Consider the following 24,634-nt stretch of genomic DNA (forward strand, 5'->3'; position numbering starts at 1 on the left):
ACCCATCAGACACATGAAAAATGTTTAGGATCACTAGTCATCATGGAAATGTAAATCAAAACCACAATGAGGTTTCTACATCACCCCGGTTAGAATGGCTTTCATACTTTTGTATGAAAACAAGCAACAAATGCTGGTGAGGATGTGGGGAGAAAGGTACCCTAATCCACTGTTGGTGGGAATGTAAACTGGGAAAGCCACTATGGAACTCCGTTTGGAAACACCTCAGAAACCTGAATATAGTCCTTCCATAAGACCTAGCCATCCTACTCCTTGGAATCTACCCAAGGGAAATGAAATCAGCAAATAAAAGAGCTAACTGCACCTCCATGTTTACTGCAGCTCAATTCACAATAGCTAAGACATGGACTCAACCAAAATGCCCGTCAATGGAAGACTGGATAAAGAAATTATGGGATGCGTACTCTATCGAATACTACACAGTGGTTAAAAAAAAAAAAAGAAATCCAGTCATTTGCAACAAAATGGGTGAATCTGGAAAACAACATACTTAGTGAAATAAGCCAGTCCCAAAAGGACAAATACCATGTGTTCTTGCTGATCTCTGAGAACTGACAGAGTACCTAAAAGGAAACCTGTGTAAGTGAAATTGACACTATGAGAAGCAATGACCTGATCAGCCCTTGTCCTGACTGTAGAGGAACAGTACATCATTTTATTTTACTATTTTCTTTTTCTACTTAATACCATTGGTTGAACTCTTTACTTACCAGAAAATTATTCATAGGTGTTTAAATCCAATTGAAAACAGACCCCGGAGGCCAGCACCGTGGGTCACTTGGTTAATCCTCTGCCTGAGGCACTGGCATCCCATATGGGTGCCATGTTCTGGTCCCAGTTGCTCCTCTTTCAATTCAGCTCTCTGCTGTGGCCCAGAAGGGCAGTGGAGGATGGTCCAAGTGCTTGGGCCCCTGCACCCACATGGGAGACCGGGGGGGGGGGAGCACCTGGCTCCTGGCTTCGGATTGGCACAGAGCCAGCCATGGTAGCCATTTGGGAAGTGAACCAATGGAGGGAGGACCTTTCTCTCTGTCTCTGTCTCTCTCTCTCATTGTCTATAACTCTATCTGTCAAATAAATTTTAAAAAAAGAAAGAAAATAGACCCTGGTAAAAAGTAAGAGTGAGAATAAGGGAGGGAGGAGATGTACAGTTCGGCACATGTTCCCAAGGACTTATCCCTAAGGGTAAAGCTAAAAACTTACCATGGGTCTCCAAATCGCATTAATCTGGGTGGTTCTAATGTCATCTTATATGTTAAAGTGATCATTTTAAGTGTGTAACTGATGATATAGATAGGTATAAGTGTCAAAGGATCACAAAAATAAGACCAAGTGTCTGGTAATAACAATAGATGTAATTAAGAGAGAGAGAATGATCCAACATTGGAAGCAGGCCACACAGCACACTCATAGAATGACAAACACCCTAAACAGCACTCTGACCTCAGAATCAGCCCTTCAGGCATTCAGCTCTGGCTAAAAAGCCCACGAGAGCATTTCAGGCATGGAAAGCCAAGACACTGCAGCAAAACATGATCTACCATGAAGGATCTACAGGAGCGAGACCCCAGTGGAAAACAGGGGCCATCAAAGAAGGAGATACTTTTCTCTGAAGGGAGGAGAGAACTTCCAATTTGCTTATGGCCCTGTCTAAATAATGGCGGAGTTTGTGCACTCAAAAGCCTTCCAGAGCCTTAGCAGCTTATGACAAAAGCCTCAGATGATCACTGATGTCATAAATAAGAGTGTCAATCATTAAATCAACAACAGGAGTCACTGTGCACTTACTCTCCATGCTGGACCTCTGTCCTTAATGAGTTGTACTATGAGAATTAACAGTAAAACTTGTCTTTAAACAGTACTTTATATTTTGTGTGTGTGGGTGCAAACTTGAAATCTTTACTTAGTATAGAGTTGGTCTTCTGTATATAAAGATAATGAAAAATGATTCTTAATGAAGAATGGGATGGGAGAGGGAGTAGGAGATGGGACAGGTGTGGGGGTGGGAGGGTGGGTATTGGGGGAAGAACTGCTATATTCCTAAAGCTGGACCCATGAAATTTGTATTTATTAAATAAAAGCTTTCTAAAAAACACTGAGGTCTACAACCTTTTTTTAAAAAAGATTCATTTTTAAAAATAATATTTATTTGAAAAGGCAGAGTTACAGAGAGAGAGGGAGAGACAGAGACAGAGATCCTCCATCCACTGGCCCACTCCCCACATGGCTGCAATGGCTGGAGCTGGGCCGATCCAAAGCCAGGAACTTCTTCCAGGTCTCCCATGTGGGTAGCAGGGGCCCAGAGATTTTCCCAGGCACATTAGCAGGGAGCTGGATCCTAAGTGGAGCAGGCAGGACTTGCACCAGCACCGCTATGCCACAACACCAGCCCTTAGTCTACAACCTTTTAACCAAGGAAGCAATCTAGATGCCTCACAGAGTACAGTGAAAAATCTAAATTTCTCATGCATGTACTTTGGTGAGTGGATAAAAATGAACAGAAATAAAGTCAATAATTATTTTGTTCAGTCAAAAATGAGAAGGAAACTTGTTTTTTAGATTGGCACAGGAAAATGTTTTTAAGACTGTGGTATCTGTAACGCTTCACTTGGACTGAGATGTTGGTGGTGCAGTATGTCATGGCTAGCTATGAGCGACTTACTGATGCCGATTTCCAGCATGCCCAACACAAATTAGCCAGAGTGCGGCCCAAGGACATGCTTCCTCTTCCAAGTTACAAATCCAGTAAAATATACGAGAGCTCTACAAGGAGAGACACAGTCTACAGAATCTGGCAAATATGTTTTGAGATAGAAAAGGGAGGCGGGGGACTGCACTTGGGTTTTAGGTGACAAAATAACTCTCTTTCTGAGTAGTTCACATCATTTCAATCTGGCAAATACGTTTTGAGATAGAAAAGGGAGGCGGGGGACTGCACTTGGGTTTTAAGTGACAAAATAACTCTCTTTCTGAGTAGTTCACATCATTTCAAAAGCATTATTCGTAAGTTGTGAGTCACTCTGGAAAGAAGAAAAAACGAGAAAGAAGAAATTAAATGGTCAATATTACTGACTTCACATGCTTAGAATTTCATGCTAAATATAAATAGAAGCTCTTTTAAAAAATCATTGTCAAGAATTAGTTCCTAATGGAAGATGGAGGAAACTACTGATAAAGGTCACGACTGTGAGTGCGACAGAACAGAAGCATGATTACAGTTTTAGAAGCAAGGCAGCCTAGATAAGCCCTTTTAAATTCCCTATCAGAGCTATTACCATATCAGTGAAGCTAGCTATATACACACTTACTTCCCAGAGAACACTCAGTCTAACAAGGCTCAGGTCAAAGAGCACCATTTCGGCCACCCAATTAGAATGTTTCATTTGTCCAACCCACTTCAGTCGGTGAATTATTTACATCTACATCAATGTTCCTGATTACATTTGGGTATTCCAGCTCCACTGACAGCAGATCACCCAGCTGCACCTGAGACACCAAGGACAGCCAAACTTCACATAAGGTTGCAAAACTTTGTTACCTTATAGTTAGAAAATGTACATTTTGTGGAATAAGCTGAACGGTTTTAGATTTCCAGATAAGAAAACACCTTAAACAGAGGCTGCTAACTCATACCTTCATCCCATTAAAATTAAAATGTCAAGCCATTTCAAGCAGCCACCTGTGACACCAGCATTCCCTACTGGTGCCATTTCGTGTCCTGGCTGCTCCATTTCCAATCTAGCTCCCTGTTAATGCGCCTGAGAAAAGCAGCGGCAGACGGCCTGTCACCTGGGTGGGGTGACAGATGAAGCTTCTGGCTCCAGGCTTCAGCCTGGCCCAGCCCTGGCCATCGCATCCATCTAGGGACTCAACCAGTGGATGGAAGACTTTTTTCTCTCTCTCTAACTCTGAGTTTCAAAGAAGTAAATCCTTTTTTAAAAACTGTCAAAACAAATATAAACTAGAAGTGAACTATATGCATACTAGAAACTGGGAATGGAAGTGATTCGCATGATCAAAGTGCTGAGACTTGGTAAGACAGACTTGGATGGAAGGAAGACGCCAAGAGCCAGCTAGCGACTTGCCTTCCCGGGAACGGCATGCTGTGACCTGGACAGTGGAGGAGGAGACACTGGGACAAACTCCATCCCCAGCGAGGTGAGAGCAAGGGAACAGGCAAGCCACAGAAACACAGCAGCAGCCTCCGTCTGGAATCAGCTGCCCCAGTACAATCAAGAGCAGGTGATGGCTCCTGAATTTACATCGGTGCAGCATGCCGGCCACGGCAGCCATTGGAGGGTGAACCAACGGCAAAGGAAGACCTTTTTCTCTCTGTCTCTCTCTCTCACTGTCCACTCTGCCTGTCCAAAAAAAAAAAAAAAAAAAAAAAAAAAAAAGGAGCAGGTGCACGCTGCAGCCTGGGGTGTGTACTACACTGGGAATCCAAACGATTTCCTTGGTGACAGCGGGCACACATGAGGAGAGCAGGCACTGCAGCTCGCGGGAGGGCAGACGACTCCCTGGCCAGCACAGGCTCTCAGTCCACCCCTCTCAGACTGTCTACATCAACCAGGGGTCTCATGGAATAGTTGAAGGGAAGATCTCAGTGTCCAAGGACAGAGAGGTCCCTGCAGATGAGACTCTCCAGGCAGGAAGATAAGTGACATTACAGCAAGAAGGGAGGTGTGGGAGGGGAAGGGGAAAGGGAAGTGTGGGAGGGCAGGAGGAGAAAGAGGGGAAGAGGAAAAACCACGTGGGGTTCTTCAAAAACATTTTACAAAAAAAGTGGATGAAAAACATAACATTCACAATACAAAAAGGGGGCAGGGTTTTCAAAAACGGAAATGGAAACAGAAGTAAATTTTAAATGCAATTGTGCTATAAGGAATTAAACACATTTAGAAAAATGCAGATTCTTTGAAAAAGATTAAAAAAATTCAGATAGTGGGTAACCCACTGAGATTTGGCTAAGAATAAACAGATTTAAAACCTGTAGTGGCAGAAGTACAAACGACACCAGAGATAGCTTGGTAGAGAAGTGATACTTCAACAGACCTATCACAAAAGGGGACATCCAGCTGACCGACAAACGCAAGTGCTCAGCCTCAACAGTAACTAGGAAAACAGAGACTACTCATCTGTCAGATGGCTCCAGGAGAGACGGGGAACACCAAGCGCGGATTGCCAACCACGCCGAGGAGGACGTGGAGGACGCACACACACCACTCACCGGACTGGGAGCTGTGCAAGAGATCTGGGGACAGCCCGGGCTGTCCCCACAGCCAGATGCCTACCAGAGCCGGACACAGGCACGCGCGGGGCTCCGCCCTCCCGGCACGTTCCTCACTCAGTGGCAGCAGCACTGCCGAGGACTGCTGGAAATGCAAGACCTCACACTGCGCTGGACATGCAGCCACGAGTCTCTGGGCACTACTGTCGTTCCCCACGTGTGCTCCCCAGGGGCACACCTGCATCGCAAGTGAGCGTTTACTTTAGTGGAAGCTCCTGCTCCTTCCGAGACCAACACACGGTTCTGCTCCCCCAGTGCAGCTGCTGACTTGCCATCAGCATTTTAAGTCAGGTCCCACAGGTACACGTTAAGGCTTGAGAAGCAGGGGCTGGGGCTGCGGCAGAACAGGTGGAGCCGGGCCTGTGACGCCGGGATCCCACGCCAGCTCCAGTCCCGGCTGCTCCACTTTCTGATCCAGCTCTCTGCTAAAGCATCTGGGAAAGCAGCGGAAGATGGTCCCTGCACCCATGCGGGAGACCCAAAGGAAGCTCTCTGGGCTTCCGCCTGGCTCAGCCCCTGTTGTTGTAGCCATCTGGGGAGTGAACCAGTGGACAGAAGAATGCTCTGTCTTTCCCTAACTCTGATTTTCAAATTAAAAAAAAAAAAAACAAAGTTTGAGAAGCGGCCTGACTCCTATGGAATGGGATGCCCCCAAAGTGAACACGAATCTTCACCAGAAGACAATACAGTACAAGTAGGTTCACAGGGTACTACTTCTGACAGCTAAAAACCGGAAACCACTCAAACGCCATCCATAATACAATGCTACGTGAGCTGTGACACAGCCACACAGGAGAGAAGACAATGTGTAACTGCAGACGACAACCTGGACACGTCCCCTAGGCCTAACAGGGAGGGGAAGGCAGCAGACACACAGGAGTCCAGAGCCAGAGACCAAGTGTGGCTATCAGAGTGCGGGCGGTGGCCGGCCTCGGGGGAGGGTGTGCCGCACTCACTGAGAGGCAACTCACAGAGGTTCACCAGACTGGAAACGTTCTAGCATAAGAAAAACAGGCTTCCTCAGTCACCCAGGAAATGAGAAATAGCTCTCACAGCCACTGAAACACCGCTGTGAGGGCACAGAGGCCCGAACCACCCACGGAGCTGGGGGAAGCAGATTGTCTGATCATCTCAGGACAGTAGCTACGCCTGAAAGTAGCGTCCCTTGCGATGCCACCCAGCAAGTCAGTCCACCATTAGGGACCACACGTGAGAAGTGCTTGAAGACACGTGGCTAAATGCCCACGGCAGCTCTATTCATAACTGCCCGAAGCCGAATAAAACTCAAACCCGCATCAGCAGGGGACTCGTCACCTGGAGGGCACCTCCTCCTCCACCTGGGAGGGCACCTCCTCCACCTGGGAGGGCACCTCCTCCTCCTCCTCCTCCACCTGGGAGGGCACCTCCTCCTCCTCCACCTGGGAGGGCTCCTCCTCCTCCTCCACCTGGGAGGGCTCCTCCTCCTCCTCCACCCGGGAGGGCACCTCCTCCTCCTCCCCCACCTGGGAGGGCACCTCCTCCTCCACCTGGGAGGGCACCTCCTCCACCTGGGAGGGCACCTCCTCCTCCTCCTCCACCTGGGAGGGCACCTCCTCCTCCTCCACCTGGGAGGGCTCCTCCTCCTCCTCCACCTGGGAGGGCTCCTCCTCCTCCTCCACCCGGGAGGGCACCTCCTCCTCCTCCCCCACCTGGGAGGGCACCTCCTCCTCCACCTGGGAGGGCACCTCCTCCTCCTCCACCTGGGAGGGCTCCTCCTCCTCCTCCACCTGGGAGGGCTCCTCCTCCTCCTCCACCCGGGAGAGCACCTCCTCCTCCTCCCCCACCTGGGAGGGCACCTCCTCCTCCTCCACCTGGGAGGGCTCCTCCTCCTCCTCCACCTGGGAGGGCACCTCCTCCTCCTCCACCTGGGAGGGCTCCTCCTCCTCCTCCACCTGGGAGGGCACCTCCTCCTCCACCTGGGAGGGCACCTCCTCCTCCTCCCCCACCTGGGAGGGCACCTCCTCCTCCACCTGGGAGGGCACCTCCTCCTCCTCCACCTGGGAGGGCACCTCCTCCTCCTCCTCCTCCTGGGAGGGCACCTCCTCCTCCTCCCCCACCTGGGAGGGCACCTCCTCCTCCTCCTCCACCTGGGAGGGCACCTCCTCCTCCTCCTCCTCCTGGGAGGGCACCTCCTCCTCCACCTGGGAGGGCACCTCCTCCTCCTCCACCTGGGAGGGCACCTCCTCCTCCTCCTCCTCCTGGGAGGGCACCTCCTCCTCCTCCCCCACCTGGGAGGGCACCTCCTCCTCCTCCTCCACCTGGGAGGGCACCTCCTCCCTCCTCCTCCACCTTGGAGGGCACCTCCTCCTCCTCCTCCTCCACCTGGGAGGGCACCTCCTCCTCCTCCTCCTGGGAGGGCACCTCCTCCTCCTCCTCCACCCTGGGAGGGCACCTCCTCCTCCTCCCCACCTGGGAGGGCACCTCCTCCTCCACCTGGGAGGGCACCTCCTCCTCCTCCACCTGGGAGGGCACCTCCTCCTCCTCCTCCTCCTGGGAGGGCACCTCCTCCTCCTCCCCCCACCTGGGAGGGCACCTCCTCCTCCTCCTCCACCTGGGAGGGCACCTCCTCCTCCTCTCCTCCTGGGAGGGCACCTCCTCCTCCACCTGGGAGGGCACCTCCTCCTCCTCCACCTGGGAGGGCACCTCCTCCTCCTCCTCCTCCTGGGAGGGCACCTCCTCCTCCTCCCCCACCTGGGAGGGCACCTCCTCCTCCTCCTCCACCTGGGAGGGCACCTCCTCCTCCTCCTCCACCTTGGAGGGCACCTCCTCCTCCTCCTCCACCTGGGAGGGCACCTCCTCCTCCACCTGGGAGGGCACCTCCTCCTCCTCCACCTGGGAGGGCACCTCCTCCTCCTCCTCCTCCTGGGAGGGCACCTCCTCCTCCTCCTCCTCCTGGGAGGGCACCTCCTCCTCCTCCTCCACCTGGGAGGCATCTCCTCCTCTTCCACCTGGGAGGGCACCTCCTCCTCCTCCACCTGGGAGGGCACCTCCTCCTCCTCCACCTGGGAGGGCACCTCCTCCTCCCTCCTCCACCTGGGAGGGCACCTCCTCCTCCTCCTCCACCTGGGAGGGCACCTCCTCCTCCTCCTCCTGGGAGGCACCTCCTCCTCCTCCTCCACCTGGGAGGGCACCTCCTCCTCCTCCCCCACCTGGGAGGGCACCTCCTCCTCCACCTGGGAGGGCACCTCCTCCTCCTCCACCTGGGAGGGCACCTCCTCCTCCTCCTCCTCCTGGGAGGGCACCTCCCTCCTCCTCCCCCACCTGGGAGGGCACCTCCTCCTCCTCCTCCACCTGGGAGGGCACCTCCTCCTCCTCCTCCTCCTCCTGGGAGGGCACCTCCTCCTCCACCTGGGAGGGCACCTCCTCCTCCTCCACCTGGGAGGGCACCTCCTCCTCCCTCCTCCTCCTGGGAGGGCACCTCCTCCTCCTCCCCCACCTGGGAGGGCACCTCCTCCTCCTCCTCCACCTGGGAGGGCACCTCCTCCTCCTCCTCCACCTTGGAGGGCACCTCCTCCTCCTCCTCCACCTGGGAGGGCACCTCCTCCTCCTCCTCCTGGGAGGGCACCTCCTCCTCCTCCTCCACCTGGGAGGGCACCTCCTCCTCCTCCTCCACCTGGGAGGGCACCTCCTCCTCCTCCACCTGGGAGGGCACCTCCTCCTCCACCTGGGAGGGCACCTCCTCCTCCTCCCACCTGGGAGGGCACCTCCTCCTCCTCCTCCTCCTGGGAGGGCACCTCCTCCTCCTCCTCCTCCTGGGGAGGGCACCTCCTCCTCCTCCTCCACCTGGGGAGGCATCTCCTCCTCTTCCACCTGGGAGGGCACCTCCTCCTCCTCCACCTGGGAGGGCACCTCCTCCTCCTCCACCTGGGAGGGCACCTCCTCCTCCTCCTCCACCTGGGAGGGCACCTCCTCCTCCTCCTCCACCTGGGAGGGCACCTCCTCCTCCTCCACCTGGGAGGGCAACCTCCTCCTCCTCCACCTGGGAGGGCACCTCCTCCTCCTCCACCTGGGAGGGCACCTCCTCCTCCTCCTCCACCTGGGAGGGCACCTCCTCCTCCTCCACCTGGAGGGCACCTCCTCCTCCTCCTCCACCTGGGAGGGCACCTCCTCCTCCTCCTCCACCTGGGAGGGCACCTCCTCCTCTTCCACCTGGGAGGGCACCTCCTCCTCCTCCCCCACCTGGGAGGGCACCTCCCTCCTCCTCCACCTGGGAGGGCTCCTCCTCCTCCTCCACCTGGGAGGGCACCTCCTCCTCCTCCACCTGGGAGGGCCACCTCCTCCTCCTCCACCTGGGAGGGCACCTCCTCCTCCTCCTCCTCCTCGGAGGGCACCTCCTCCTCCTCCACCTGGGAGGGCACCTCCTCCTCCTCCTCCACCTGGGAGGGCACCTCCTCCTCCTCCTCCTCCTGGGAGGGCACCTCCTCCTCCTCCACCTGGGAGGGCACCCCCTCCTCCTCCACCTGGGAGGGCACCTCCTCCTCCTCCACCTGGGAGGGCACCCCCTCCTCCTCCACCTGGGAGGGCACCTCCTCCTCCTCCACCTGGGAGGGCACCTCCTCCTCCTCCACCTGGGAGGGCACCTCCTCCTCCTCCACCTGGGAGGGCACCTCCTCCTCCACCACCTGGGAGGCATCTCCTCCTCCTCCACCTGGGAGGGCACCTCCTCCTCCTCCACCTGGGAGGGCACCTCCTCCTCCTCCACCTGGGAGGGCACCTCCTCCTCCTCCACCTGGGAGGGCACCTCCTCCTCCTCCTCCTCCTCGGAGGGCACCTCCTCCTCCTCCACCTGGGAGGGCACCTCCTCCTCCTCCTCCACCTGGGAGGGCACCTCCTCCTCCTCCTCCTCCTGGGAGGGCACCTCCTCCTCCTCCACCTGGGAGGGCACCCCCTCCTCCTCCACCTGGGAGGGCACCTCCTCCTCCTCCACCTGGGAGGGCACCTCCTCCTCCTCCTCCACCTGGGAGGGCACCTCCTCCTCCTCCACCTGGGAGGGCACCTCCTCCTCCTCCTCGGAGGGCACCTCCTCCTCCTCCACCTGGGAGGGCACCTCCTCCTCCTCCTCCTGGGAGGGCACCTCCTCCTCCTCCACCTGGGAGGGCTCCTCCTCCTCCTCCACCTGGGAGGGCACCTCCTCCTCCTCCTCCTCGGAGGGCACCTCCTCCTCCTCCACCTGGGAGGGCACCTCCTCCTCTTCCACCTGGGAGGGCACCTCCTCCTCCTCCCCCACCTGGGAGGGCACCTCCTCCTCCTCCACCTGGGAGGGCTCCTCCTCCTCCTCCACCTGGGAGGGCACCTCCTCCTCCTCCACCTGGGAGGGCACCTCCTCCTCCTCCACCTGGGAGGGCACCTCCTCCTCCTCCTCCTCCTCGGAGGGCACCTCCTCCTCCTCCACCTGGGAGGGCACCTCCTCCTCCTCCTCCACCTGGGAGGGCACCTCCTCCTCCTCCTCCACCTGGGAGGGCACCTCCTCCTCTTCCACCTGGGAGGGCACCTCCTCCTCCTCCACCTGGGAGGGCACCTCCTCCTCCTCCACCTGGGAGGGCACCTCCTCCTCCTCCTCCTCCTCGGAGGGCACCTCCTCCTCCTCCACCTGGGAGGGCTCCTCCTCCTCCTCCACCTGGGAGGGCACCTCCTCCTCCTCCACCTGGGAGGGCACCTCCTCCTCCTCCACCTGGGAGGGCACCTCCTCCTCCTCCTCCTCCTCGGAGGGCACCTCCTCCTCCTCCACCTGGGAGGGCACCTCCTCCTCCTCCTCCACCTGGGAGGGCACCTCCTCCTCCTCCTCCTCCTGGGAGGGCACCTCCTCCTCCTCCACCTGGGAGGGCACCCCCTCCTCCTCCACCTGGGAGGGCACCTCCTCCTCCTCCACCTGGGAGGGCACCCCCTCCTCCTCCACCTGGGAGGGCACCTCCTCCTCCTCCACCTGGGAGGGCACCTCCTCCTCCTCCACCTGGGAGGGCACCTCCTCCTCCTCCACCTGGGAGGGCACCTCCTCCTCCACCACCTGGTAGGCATCTCCTCCTCCTCCACCTGGGAGGGCACCTCCTCCTCCTCCACCTGGGAGGGCACCTCCTCCTCCTCCACCTGGGAGGGCACCTCCTCCTCCTCCACCTGGGAGGGCACCTCCTCCTCCTCCTCCTCCTCGGAGGGCACCTCCTCCTCCTCCACCTGGGAGGGCACCTCCTCCTCCTCCTCCACCTGGGAGGGCACCTCCTCCTCCTCCTCCTCCTGGGAGGGCACCTCCTCCTCCTCCACCTGGGAGGGCACCCCCTCCTCCTCCACCTGGGAGGGCACCTCCTCCTCCTCCACCTGGGAGGGCACCTCCTCCTCCTCCTCCACCTGGGAGGGCACCTCCTCCTCCTCCACCTGGGAGGGCACCTCCTCCTCCTCCTCGGAGGGCACCTCCTCCTCCTCCACCTGGGAGGGCACCTCCTCCTCCTCCTCCACCTGGGAGGGCACCTCCTCCTCCTCCACCTGGGAGGGCACCTCCTCCTCCTCCTCGGAGGGCACCTCCTCCTCCTCCACCTGGGAGGGCACCTCCTCCTCCTCCACCTGGGAGGGCACCTCCTCCTCCTCCTCCACCTGGGAGGGCACCTCCTCCTCCTCCACCTGGGAGGGCACCTCCTCCTCCTCCACCTGGGAGGGCACCTCCTCCTCCACCACCTGGGAGGCATCTCCTGCACTGTCGCCTGGGAGGCTCCCACGGCCTCAGCTCTGCTGGAGTCTGGAAGGAGCGTGGTGCAGACAAGGGGGCCACTGCCTGGACGTCGAGAGGTCATCTAAGAGTGTGCTCACAGGCTGTTCCCCTTTGCTGTGCTGACTGTGCCTCCTCAGTCCAGAGGTTGAAATGAATCACGAGGGAGCCTTCAGAGGTGAGTCTCTGAGACAGGCCTGGGTAGTGAGGGCAGAGCACCTGGGAACGGGCCGGCAGAAGCTGGGTCACTGACATCTGCTCTCCACCTTGCAGGACACAGGGCTCGGCCCCCTGTGGCCCGGCCATATAGGGGCACAGCATTCCTCCGCTCCAGTGCACATGGCAACACGGTACCATCTTGGAGGCAGAGGGAGCAGCCCTCACCAGACACCAGTCCCCCCAGCACCCTGATCTTGGATTTCCCAGCCTCTGGAGCCACGAGAAATAAATTCCTCTTGTTTATAAATGACCCAGTCTGTGGTATTTTGTTATAGCAACAGAAACAGACCAAGATGAGAATTGGCGCTGAGAGTGGGGTGTTGCTATAACAAATGCCTGAAAATGAGGAAGCAGCCTTGGAGTGAGGTGAGGGCAGAGGCGGGGCTGGTTCTGGGGTGAATGCTGGAAGCAGCCTGCGCTGCCATGAACAGAGCAGGATGGGCGATTCTGGTGAGGGCCTGTCTTCAAGCTAATCCAGGAGAGGGAGGAGAGACCGTGGGCAGAAATACGGACAGTACAAAGGCCATGTGGATGCAGTCTTCAATGGAAAGAGGACTCTTGTATGGGGATCTGGAGGAAGGGCCACTGTATTGTAAAGTGGCAGAGACGTGATAGGACTGTGTCCACGTCCTGCTCCTTGTGGAAGGCAGAACTTGTGAGTGAGGAGCTAGAATAACGAATGGAAGAAATCTCGAAGCAAAACATACGGCTTCTCGTCACTGCTCAGAGTAAAAGGCAAGAAGAGAGAACTGAATTAAAGACAGGACTTACAGTCCACAGGGAAGCAAAACACAAAGATTCAGTACATTCTCCGTCTGGCCTCGCTGGAAAGGATACAAAAGCGTGTTCGGGAGAAGTCCCCAGCGGGAGGCCAGGGAGGAAGCCACAGTCACTCACCAAGACCACTGCAGAAGCACCACAGGCATGTCAGGGGTCCCAAGGCTGCCATCCCCGCCTCTGGCCCCCCTCAGAGCCTCCAGCCTCTGCCCCCTGCCACCCAGGGCCGTGCTTTTTGGCTGTCCAACTCTGGCTCCACTGGGCTCACAGGCAGCTCGGGCCACAGCTGCAGAGAGCACATGCCATCACCCGTCAGGGTGTCTGTGAGGTGTCCGGGCTGGGGAGGCATGGTAACCTCCACCTGGATTTGAAAAGAGATTCCCTAGCACCGTACACCTGTTTGGATGGCTACTATCAAACAAACAGAAAATAACAAGGACGTGGAGAGATCAGAACCCTCAGGCATTGTTGGTGGGGACGTAACAGCTGTGGCACGCTGGAAAACAGTCCTCAAGAGATCAAACAGTCATCATCCCACTTCTACCCGAGATGAAAACGTGTGTCCACACAACAAGTGTACGTGAAATGTTCACAGAATTATTCATAACCACCAAAACATGGAAGCGACACAAATGATCATCAACCACTGAACACGGTAAACAACACGCAGCGTGTCCACGTGGTGGAATCCTGCAGGAGGCCTGCGGCACTGACACACGCCTGGGACACAGACAGGACACAGGCACTGGGACCTGCAGCTCAGTGAAAGCAGCAGGTCACAAGAAGGTGAGTGCCGGGTCACTGTGCTCGTGAGCAGCCTGGATTCACAGTCACAGACAGAGGAATGGGGTGCCGAGGGCTGCGGGAGAGGGAACGGGCAGCAACACTTAAGACGGACAGCTCTAGTTCTGTAAGACGAGAAGAGCTCTGGCGACGGTGGCAGTGACGGCTGCACCCCAGTGCCAGGGTTCTCAGTGCGTTGATACGCATGCCCAACAACAGTAAGATAGTTTTATGATTTGTGTATTGACCACAAGCAGAAAAACAAAAACAAAAGCCCAAAAACAGCCACGGCAGAATCTGTCCAAAATGCCAGGACTAGAAAGGGGATGCCACGGAGCCCAAGTCCAAGGCAGACTGAGGACGTGGCCACGGCCTCTCAGCGCACACCAGCCCTGCAGGAAAGGATGATATATAATACCCTCGTGTCGGGTCCCCGTGGACCCCGCTGGCAGTGACGTCCACAGCTGGAGGCAGATGCCAAATGACCAAGGAAACAGGAGCCTGCGCTATTATTAGACATCATGGGGGAGGGGGTCTGGATGTCCCATGGACCCCCTGGGGTGACATCAGAATCCTGCCAAGTTTATGGGAAATGAAGTTGTGATGCAGAACCATGCAGGAAGCCCAAACCCTTGCTGACCTGTTAGGGTTTCTAGAAAAAAAACACAGAGTTGCTCTGGGCCTGGCCATTCGTTTACCTGAAAGAAGTAACCTTTTCTTTTTAAGCTATGCTGCTTTTACAAAATTTTGAGAGTTATAACTACAGCACATTTTAATCCATGCCAGCAATTGGATTCTCATACAAAAACTTTCCATGGCCATCCTGTCTCCACCTTTTATGAGAAAAATTCTAAAAATATATCATGACCCAGATTAGTATGAGGATGGTGTGTAAATGCAATATCAACAGAAAATTCCAATCGAAATGTGTTAGAATCCAAACGTGCTTGCTCTTCTATGTGTTGGTTCTTGTAGAATCCAGAAAATACTGTGAACAAATTATATGAACAGATGAAAATTGTTATTTGATGTAGAAGATAAAATGCCTTTTAAATAGGTATTCTCATTTTTATCACAGTTACACATGTATATAATTTTAAAAATCAAATACTTGTACAATAAAGGTTGATTCAGTAACAACTATTTTAAAAATATATTAACAGAGCTAAGACATGAAAAACCATCTCAACAGATGCAGCAAAGGCATTAAACAAAATTCAACTATTCATGATTTCAAACTCAACAAACCACAGCAAAAGAAATAATCAACAAAATGAAAAGGCAACCTACAGAACAGGGGAGAATATTTGCAAACAATAAATCTGATGAGAGGGAAACATCCAAAATATGTAATAAATTCAAACACTCAATCACAAAAGAGAGACAAATAACCAGATTTAAAAATGGGCAAAAGAGGGGACAGCATGGTAGCACAGCAAGTGAAGCCACTACCTGTGACACCAACATCCAGTACAGGCACCAGTGCGTGTCCCAGCTGCCCCACCTCTAATCCAGCTCTCTGACAGTGGCCTGGGACAAGTAGGAGAAGATGGTCAGGGAGTCTGGGTCCCTGCACCCACATGGGAGATCCAGAGAAGACCTAACACTGGTCCACATGAATGAGCAGAGGTATCTCGACATCACTAATCATCAGGCAAACACAAATCAAAACCACGACAATACATCCCTTCTTGGGCTGGCTATTATAAAAAAGACAGAGGGTAACAAGCGTTGGGGAGGGTGTGGAGAAGAGGGACCCCTGCACCCTGCTGGTGGGATGCAGACTGGTACAGTCATTTTGAGAGCAGCACAGAGGTTCCTCAAAAAATTAAAAACATGAGGATGTGCAAAAAGCTCATGGAAAAACAGAAGATATACGGTATTTGGTATAAGGAAAATTTTGAAGTCCATGCACATTTTTTCATAATATGCAATTTTCATGAGCTTTCTGATAACCCCTTATATATATGGAATTCAAAACCTTCTTTGCATGAAAAGAAACTTATCTTCCAATTCCATTTTCCACCAACTTTCTGAACGGTCCTGGCAGAACTACCGCATGGTCCACCAATCCCTCTCCTGTGTACATACCCAGGGAGTGAAACCAGCACTTGGAGGAAATGCCTGTGTTCCCGCGCTCACTGCAGCATAACTCACAGTGACCAAGGTATGGAAACAACCCAAGTGTCCATCAACCAATAATGAAATTGTGATGCACACACTATGGAATGTTAATCAACTCGTACAAAGAAGGAATTCTAGGGCTTTGGTGACAGGTTAAGCCACTGCTTGCAATGCCAGCATTCCATATAGGAGACCAATTTGAGTCCCAGCTGCTCCATTTCTGATCCCTGCTAATGCACCTGGGACAGCAACAGAAGACGGCCCAAGTACTTTGGCCCCTTTTGATTAATTTAAAAAGAAGAAGAATTTTGCTATTTTTGACACTGTGGATGAACCTGGAGTACGTTCATTAAGTGAAATAACACACAGAAATAAAAATATTACATGGTCTCACTTATACGTGGTCTCCAAACAAACAGAAAAATACACTGGTGGTTACTGGGGCGTGACCAGGGTGTGTGTGTGTGCAGGAAACGGGGAGCTATTCATCAAAGGGGACAGAGTTTCAGCTATGTGAGTGACCGTCTGTGTGGTGTGGTAACTACAGTTAATAACACGGCATCACATATCTGCACCTACTAAGACAAGAGTCCTTAAGTGCTCCTACTGCCCCTGCCTGTGGTACCTATTCCAGTGAAGATACGCTACTCAGCTCGATGGCGACAATCATTTCATAATGTATATTGAAACACCACTTGTACACTTTAAACACATATGTAATTTCTATTGAAGAATAAATAATCAGAAGCTCAAAGGAAAAGCAAACCTCTCAGCAAACTAGGAAGAGAGGAGACTTCGTCAGTCTCATGAAGCGTGTCTACAGGAAGACCCCGCAGCCGCTCAGGGCTTTCCCTGCGGCCAGGAGCAAGGCAGCACTGCAGCCGAGCAGATACAGAGTGGACGGCGTGGGCACCACGGACAGGTCAGACAGGGGAACGCGAGGCTGTCTGTACTCGCAGACAATCACCATCCGTGTAAAAGACCCCAAGAAAGCTACAAAAAGCTAGGGAACTAACGAAAGCGTTTAGCAAGATTCCTGGACAGAAGACCAACATTTAAAAGTTGACTGTTTCTATACACTAGCAATGGATTATTAGACATTGACATTTTAAAAATTCTTTTCATAAAAATATAGAAACTTACGGATAGATTTAGCAAAGTATATGCAAGTCCTGTGTCGTGCAGAAATACGAAACACTGCTGAGAGAAATTCGAGAGATATAAACGGAGAGTGAATGGTGCTCACCAGGGAAGACTCAACAGGAACACACACTCAAGGCAGCCCCCATCGAAACCTCAGCAAGCTTCTGCGAGGGACTGCCTGCCCCCAAATTCATACGGAAATGCAAGTAACCCAGGAGAGCCACAGCAACTCTGAGGAGGAGGACGGTGGAGAGACTGCACTGATTTCAGAAATTACAACAAAGCTAGTCAACAGTGCATTTCTGGAGCAGAGACAGACACACAGATCAACAAGACAGAAGAGACAGACTGGCATGTACTTAGAAACTGGCTTTCAACAAAGGTGACATCGTAACTCACTGAAGAAAAGCTATCTGTTCAATAAGTGGGGCTGTAATAATTGATAAACACATGCAAAAAATAAATAAACCTAAACCCTTAACTTTCTTTATAGATTAAAAAGTAATTAGCTCCAGAAATAAATTCCCTAAGATCCAGATTACTGTCCGCAATATAGTAATTTTTATCAATACCATATTGCTTTGATTGGGAGTAAGATAAGAGTCTATCCTAAATAGTATAATAGTAATGAACAGTATTATTAAATAAAACTAAGCATTTCTTAATAGGCTACAAGTCAAATATAAGCATTTAAACTGTATAAAACCTCTAGAAGAAAACAAAAAATAAATCTTATAATCCTGGAGTAAGTAAAAGTTCATAAATAGCATACAAAGAGCATGAACCGTAGAGCAAGAAATGGACTTCAAGATTGTAAACTTCTGCTCTTCAAGACACCAACAAATGAAAAGGTCACCCACCAACTGAGAGAAATACTTTTTTTTTTTTGACAGGCAGAGTGGATAGTGAGAGAGAGACACAGAGAGAAAGGTCTTCCTTTGCTGTTGGTTCACCCTCCAATGGCCGCCACGGCTGGCGCGCTGCGGCCGGCGCACCGCGCTGATCCGAAGCCAGGAGCCAGGTACTTATCCTGGTCTCCCATGGGGTGCAGGGCCCAAGCACTTGGGCCATCCTCCACTGCACTCCCAGGCCACAGCAGAGAGCTGGCCTGGAAGAGGGGCAACCAGGACAGAATCCGGCACCCCGACCGGGACTAGAACCCGGTGTGCCGGCGCCGCAAGGCGGAGGATTAGCCTAGTGAGCTGCGGCGCCGGCGAGAAATACTTTCAGAACACTCCTGTGACAAAAAGAGTTCTACCCAGAGTAGGCGCTTCTACATTCCAAGCATAGGAAGGCAAACAAGTCCATCCAAAATGGTTAGACACCATGAACACTGAACCGATGAGGCAAACAAGTGGCAAACACGGGAAAAGATGCCCACATCCTTAGTCATTAGGAAGTGACAATCAAAGCCAACACGTGATCTGGCCACACACCCACGCTGACATGGTTACAATTAAAGACTGGCAGGTTGGGGCTAGCGCTGTGGCATAACAGGCTAAGCCTCTGTCTGCATCCTATGTGGTCGTTGGTTCATGCCAGGGCTGCTCCTCTTCTAATCCAGCTCTCTTAATGGCCTGGGAAGGCAGTGGAAGATGGCCCAAGTTCTTGGGCCGCTGCACCCATATGGAAGACCCACATGAAGCTCCTGGTTTCAGATCAGCCCAGCTCTAGCTGTGCGGCCCTTTGGGGAGTGAACCAGCAGATGGAAAAACCCTCTCTCTCTGTCTCTAACTCTACTTCTCAAATAAATAAATCTTTTAAAAGAAACAAGAATTAAGAAGACTGGCAGGTGAGGCCATGGAACACAGGGGCCCACATTCGGAACAGAGCTTTGCTGTTTCTTATACAGTTCAACACGTGTATCAGAGGGTCCAGTGCTTCCCTTCTTGGGCTTCTTCCAAACAAATGCAAACAGGCCCACACCAAGACTTGCATATAAACGTTAAAGTGCTAGGCATGAAAGACTTGAGTACAAATGTTACCAGCGTTACACATAAAAACCCAAAACTGCCAGTGCCCACATGTCCTTCCAAAGTTGAGCAGATAACAGATGAGGTCTATCCACACAAAGCAACACCATTCCCTCGTGAAAAGGAAGGAACCACTGGTAACGCACAACGCCAACAAATCTCAAAGACACAACGCTACGGGAAGCTCAGACACGAAAGACTGTGTATCCCGTGATTCCATTACGTGAAATTCTAGAAAAGGCAAAACCACACTGAGGAAGCACACATGTGGCGTAGCTAGACTTAGTGCCTCCACAACGTATGCACACTTCAAAACAAAATGCTGTAGAGCACAAAAACACACCATCTCATCCGTCAATTTAAACAAATCATGAGAAATTAACCATTACAAGAGAAACGACAGAGCTAATATGACAGGAAGTGGGTGGATGGTTGCCAGGCGCTGCGGGTGGGCAGGGGGCTGACTACAAAGGCACACAGGGAAATTCTCGGCTACCTGAAATGTCTGTTCCTGATCTGAGCAGTGGCCACGGGACTGCACCCACCTGAGAAGCCATCAAACTGAACACTCACAGAGAATTTCATCTTAGGTAAGTCACCCCTCAAGAAGAGTGACTTTCAAGAAAGAGCTTTAGGGGCAGGCATCTGGCGTAGCAGGCAAGACACCCACATCCCACATCAGAGGGCCTGGGTTCGATACCCAGCTCCTGCTCCTGACTCCAACTCCCTGCTAACCCACACCACGTGAGGCAGTGGTGATGGCTCAAGTGACTGAGTCCCTGCCACCCACGTCCAAGACCTTCTGCAGCCCTGCCCTGCATTTGGGGAGTGCCTCAGTGGATGGGAACTGTGTCTCTCTGCCTCTCAAATTAGATTCAAAAGGAGATTTAAAGATTTTTGAAAAAATAATAGTCAATATCTAAATTATATATGCACACAGGGTTTGGTTTTGTTTTTTAAAGATTTACTTATTTATTTGAAAGGCACAGTTAACAGAGACGCAGAGGCAGAGAGAGAGAGAGAGATCTTCCTTCCGCTGGTTCACTCCCCAAATGGCCACAACAGCCACAGTTGCGCCAGTCTGAAGCCAGGAGCCAAGAGCTTCATCTGGGTCTCCCACATGGGTGCAGGGGCCCAAGCACTTGGACCATCTTCTACTGCTTTCCCAGGCCACAACAGAGAGCTGGATTCAAAGTGGAGCAGCTGGGACTCTAACCAGCGCCCATATGCGATGCTGGTACTGCAGGCAGTGGCTTTACCCTCTATGCCACAGCACCATCCCTGTACACAGGGCATTTCAAAAAGCTCATAGAAAATGGAATTAAAAGATAAACTTAAGGGGGCAGCTGGTACTGCAGTGCAGTGGGTTAAACCACATCTGCAGCGCTGGCATCCCATATGGGTGCCAGTTCAAATCCAACCTGCTCCACTTCCAATCCAGCTCCCTGCTAATGGCCTGGGAGAAGCAACAGAAGATGGCCCAAGTGTCTAGGCCCCTGCTGCCAGTGTGGGAGAGTCAGATGAAGCTCCTGGCTTCGGTCTGGCCCTGCCCTGGCCTTGCAGCCATTTGGGGAGTGAACCAGTGGATGGAGGATCTCTCTTTCCACAACTGTCCCTTTCAAATAAATCTTGGAAAAAAGGTAAACTTATTTTTATCCAAAAATCTTTTGAAAACTACACATATGAAAGAGCTCACAAAAACGCTGACTGGGGAAAAGCCCTGCAGGAATTTCAAACACTTTCTGCACCAGGAGCTTCCTGGTGCTTCGTGGAGCTGGGGCGCCCTCCACATTCCTCCGGAGAGGGTAAACTCGGCTCTCCCTAGCACTGTCACCACGTGGATCGCAGGTGCAAAAGCAGAGACCAAGCACAGGGTGCCCCTCGCCAGTCAGCAGAGGCGCAGGGCTCAGCTGTGGGCGTCCCTCAGCCAGCCACTGGGGCCCCTGCTGCAGCAGCTGAGGAAACCGAACGTCTTCCAAGCAACACAGGCCGCATGGTGGCATAGAGGGCAGAGACGCATGCTCCCGCCACGGACCCAGATGCCACAGCGCGACGTCTGCATCTCACTCAACCACAGGGCTGTTTCACTGACAGTATACGCACGACATACGCATCATTAACAGACCATGCATGGCATACGCATCACTAACAGAACACGCATGACACATGCATCACTAACAGAACACGCATGACACACGCATCACTAACAGAACATGCATGACACACGCATCACTAACAGAACACGCATGACATACGCATCGCTAACAGACCATGCATGACACACGCATCGCTAACAGACCATGCATGACATACGCATCACTAACAGAACACGCATGACACACGCATCACTACAGAACATGCATGACATACGCATCACTACAGAACATGCATGACACACACATCACTAACAGAACATGCATGACACACGCATCACTAACAGACCATGCATGACATACGCATCACTACAGAACATGCGTGCAGATTCACCAACGACGGCGCCTCTGAACAGATCTGACGGATCTGACCCTGCCAGATGATGACACGGATTCTTACCTTTGCGGTTCACTGCTGGACCCCTAGCACCCTGACCCCGAACAGCCCCACATGTAATGATGGCTCAATAAATATCTGCTAAATGAGTATTCAGTAAATATTTGTTCCGTGAACTTATCGCATCCACACAGACATTACCGCCAGTTAAATGATGCAATAATCTTCCGTTCCATTTCCTTTCTTGCATAATTTCTTTGATTGGAAGTTAATAATTGGCTTGTCGCATCCTTCATTTTATTTCTACTTCACCAAATAAGGCCTAGCCTTCAAGCATCGGGATTATTACTTTTTGCTGTGTTTCTTCATGCCTACATCTCCTAAAACTCTGTCGATGTATTCAGCGCAAGAACAAATGCATTTCTATAAAATGAGAGTCTCGCGGGGGCTCCCTCAGTGAAGTTCAGGTGTTGGGCTTCTGGTAGCTCCCTCCTCAGACAGGCCCCTCCGCCTGGGCTGCTTTCCCTCCCGGGAAACCCCCCACTCTCACTCTTCCCTACGGGCCTGTCTTCACCGCAGTCTCCCAGTGAAGAACTCTTTATTGGGCTGGTGTTGTGGCCTGGTGGGTCAAGCTGCCACCTGCAATGCTGGATCCCATGTCAGAAGACGAGTCTCTCTTCTTCTCTGTCACTCTGCCTTTCAAATTAATACATCTTTTAAAAAAAGAAACAGAAGAAGGGCCAGCATCCTGACATAACACGCTACACTGCCGCTTCCAACACCTGCATCCCATATCACAGTACTGGTTTGAGTCCTGGCCGTTCTGCTTCTGATTCAGCTCCCTACTAATGCACCTGCGAAGGCAGTGAAGACAGCTCAAGTACTTGGGTGCCGGACACCCATATGGGAACCGGATGGAGTTCCTGACTCCTGGCTCCAGCCTGGTCCAGCCCTAGCTGTTGCAGCCAATTGGGTAACAAATCATTAGTGAAAGAGTCTGTCTTTCAAATAAATCAATAACTCTTTTTTTTTTCCCCAAGGAATTCTTTATCAGGAGCTGGTGTTGTGACATAGGGGGTTAAGCTGCCGCCTGTGACGTCCACACCCGTATCAGAGCACTGACTCGAGTCCTGGCTGCTCTGCTTTCTATCCAGCTCTCTGCTAATCCGCCTGGGAAGGCAGCAGTCATGACGGTCCAAGGGCCTGGGCCCCTGCCACCTGTGTGGGAGACTGGATGGAGCTTCTGGCTCCTGGCTTTGACTTGCCCAGCCCTGGTTGTTGCAGCCATTTGGGGAGTGAGCCAGCAGATAGAAGCTCACTTTCTCTCTCAAACCCTATACTTTAAAATAAATAAATAAATAATCTTTTATAAAAAGAATCCTTTATTACACTGGTTCATCACAACCCTTGGATCCACTTGGACGCTCAGCAAAACCCTCAGCTCCTGCAGGGTGGCAACGTTCAGTATGTTCCTGCGGCCCCACTGCCGCAGCACATCTGACAAACGCTGAGTCCGTCGAACTTGACGGCTTTCAGTGAGGCTGAAGAAACTCGATACCAAAAGTGATGTGAAGCTAAGGAGGTTGGAAACACACATTCATGACAAACTGTTTGCATCAAGCTTACCAGTAGCGTCTGCCCTTGTGAGATGAAGAAATGACCCGATATAACTATGGTGAGAACAAGATATCCGGATTCTTCATTGGAATCAAAAACCTTCAAAGAGAAAAATACATAAAATACAACATATTTCTGTAATACTCAAAAATGCATAATATTGAAAGCCAAACTACTTTATCATAGTGAGTTTCCTGCCCTGATAGTTACTTTTCCTTCCATTTAATCTGCAACAATTCACTCAGAGTGTGAAGTTTATATATATATAAAACAGCAGCCAGGCTTTTTAAAAACAAAACCAAAAACCAGTATTTTGAAACAAAAAAGTAACATTATCCTGGGATGACTTATAGCCTATTATATTATCATAATAAAATGGCCACAACTGACAGTCCTACTTCCATCATGCACCTGAGGCCATGACACCTCCAAGACGTCCTTGACAGGTCAGAAACTGGGCAAACACCACATTCCTGGAAACCCCCACCCTTTCCCGGAAAACTCCACCCAAAGCACCACCCCCTGCGCTTCCAGATCACAGGAGGGCAACCCCAGGCCTGTGGACTGCGGCTCACGCCCTCTGAGTGTGCGCTTTTGCTTTGCCAACACAGCTTAGTCCTCTGCTTACGCTAAAAAAATGAGCACCAGCCTAAGAATCAGGAGCTGTGAGTCCTTAGTCCACCACTCTTCGTCACAGTTTGCTAAATCACATATCCCCTCTTTGTCTTACTTCCTTTCTGTAAAACAAAGACAACGTCTCACAGGGCTCCTGGGAGACTTCAGGGTCCCATGCCTTCAGCTGTGCAATCCACTTTTCATAACCCCTCAAACCCAGTGCATCTCCTCGTCAATGTCACTCCTACAACACGGCGCCACAGGGCTAGCATTACAGTGCAGTGGGTTAATCCACTGCCTGGGACACCCACCTCCCTTACTGCAGTCAGATTCAAGTCCTGGCTGCTCCACTTCCAATGCAGCTCCCTGCAAATGTGCCTGGGAAAGCAGCAGCAGATAACTCAAGTACTTGGACCCTGTTACCCACGGGGGAGACCTGGGTGGAGTTTCTGTCCTGGCTCCTGGCTTTGGCCTGGCCTAGCACCAACCTTTGCAGCTATTTGGGAAGTGACCCAGCAGATGGAAGATCTCTCCCACACCCCATCTTTGTCACTCTGCCTGTCAAATAAATAAAATAAATCTCAACAAAGCAAAGACAGACAGCCGTGGTGCCACCACCCCCACAACCCTCTTGGTGCAGTGTAACTACTTTCCACGCCTTCTTGACATCTTGGGGCAGGGGTATAGTTTCCTGAAGAGCTCCTTCTGGAATCAGTAAAGCCTCTTGAAAGGCCATCATCTATGCTGGCAAATCCTACACTGCCCTTCTTTTTCTTGAACCTGCATGCAAGACCTTGGGTTTACCCTCATACATTGCTGCCTTGTTACATGTGCTCTGTCGTTCCAGCC

The 24,634-nt window shown here is 52.4% G+C and overlaps 1 protein-coding gene across 1 annotated transcript in view; it reads right to left on the bottom strand.

Annotated features, from left to right (window-relative positions):
* Nucleotides 1-24,634, bottom strand: part of REC114 (REC114 meiotic recombination protein) — a 126,668-nt gene that overhangs the window by 74,534 nt on the left and 27,500 nt on the right. The window contains exon 2 of the mRNA XM_051822308.2: nucleotides 23,180-23,269. Within this exon, the coding sequence (XP_051678268.1) occupies nucleotides 23,180-23,269 (90 nt within the window). The remainder of the gene's footprint in view (nucleotides 1-23,179; nucleotides 23,270-24,634) is intronic.

The sequence above is a fragment of the Oryctolagus cuniculus genome, chromosome 12 (assembly GCF_964237555.1).
Source record: "Oryctolagus cuniculus chromosome 12, mOryCun1.1, whole genome shotgun sequence".
Lineage (NCBI taxonomy): Eukaryota > Metazoa > Chordata > Mammalia > Lagomorpha > Leporidae > Oryctolagus > Oryctolagus cuniculus.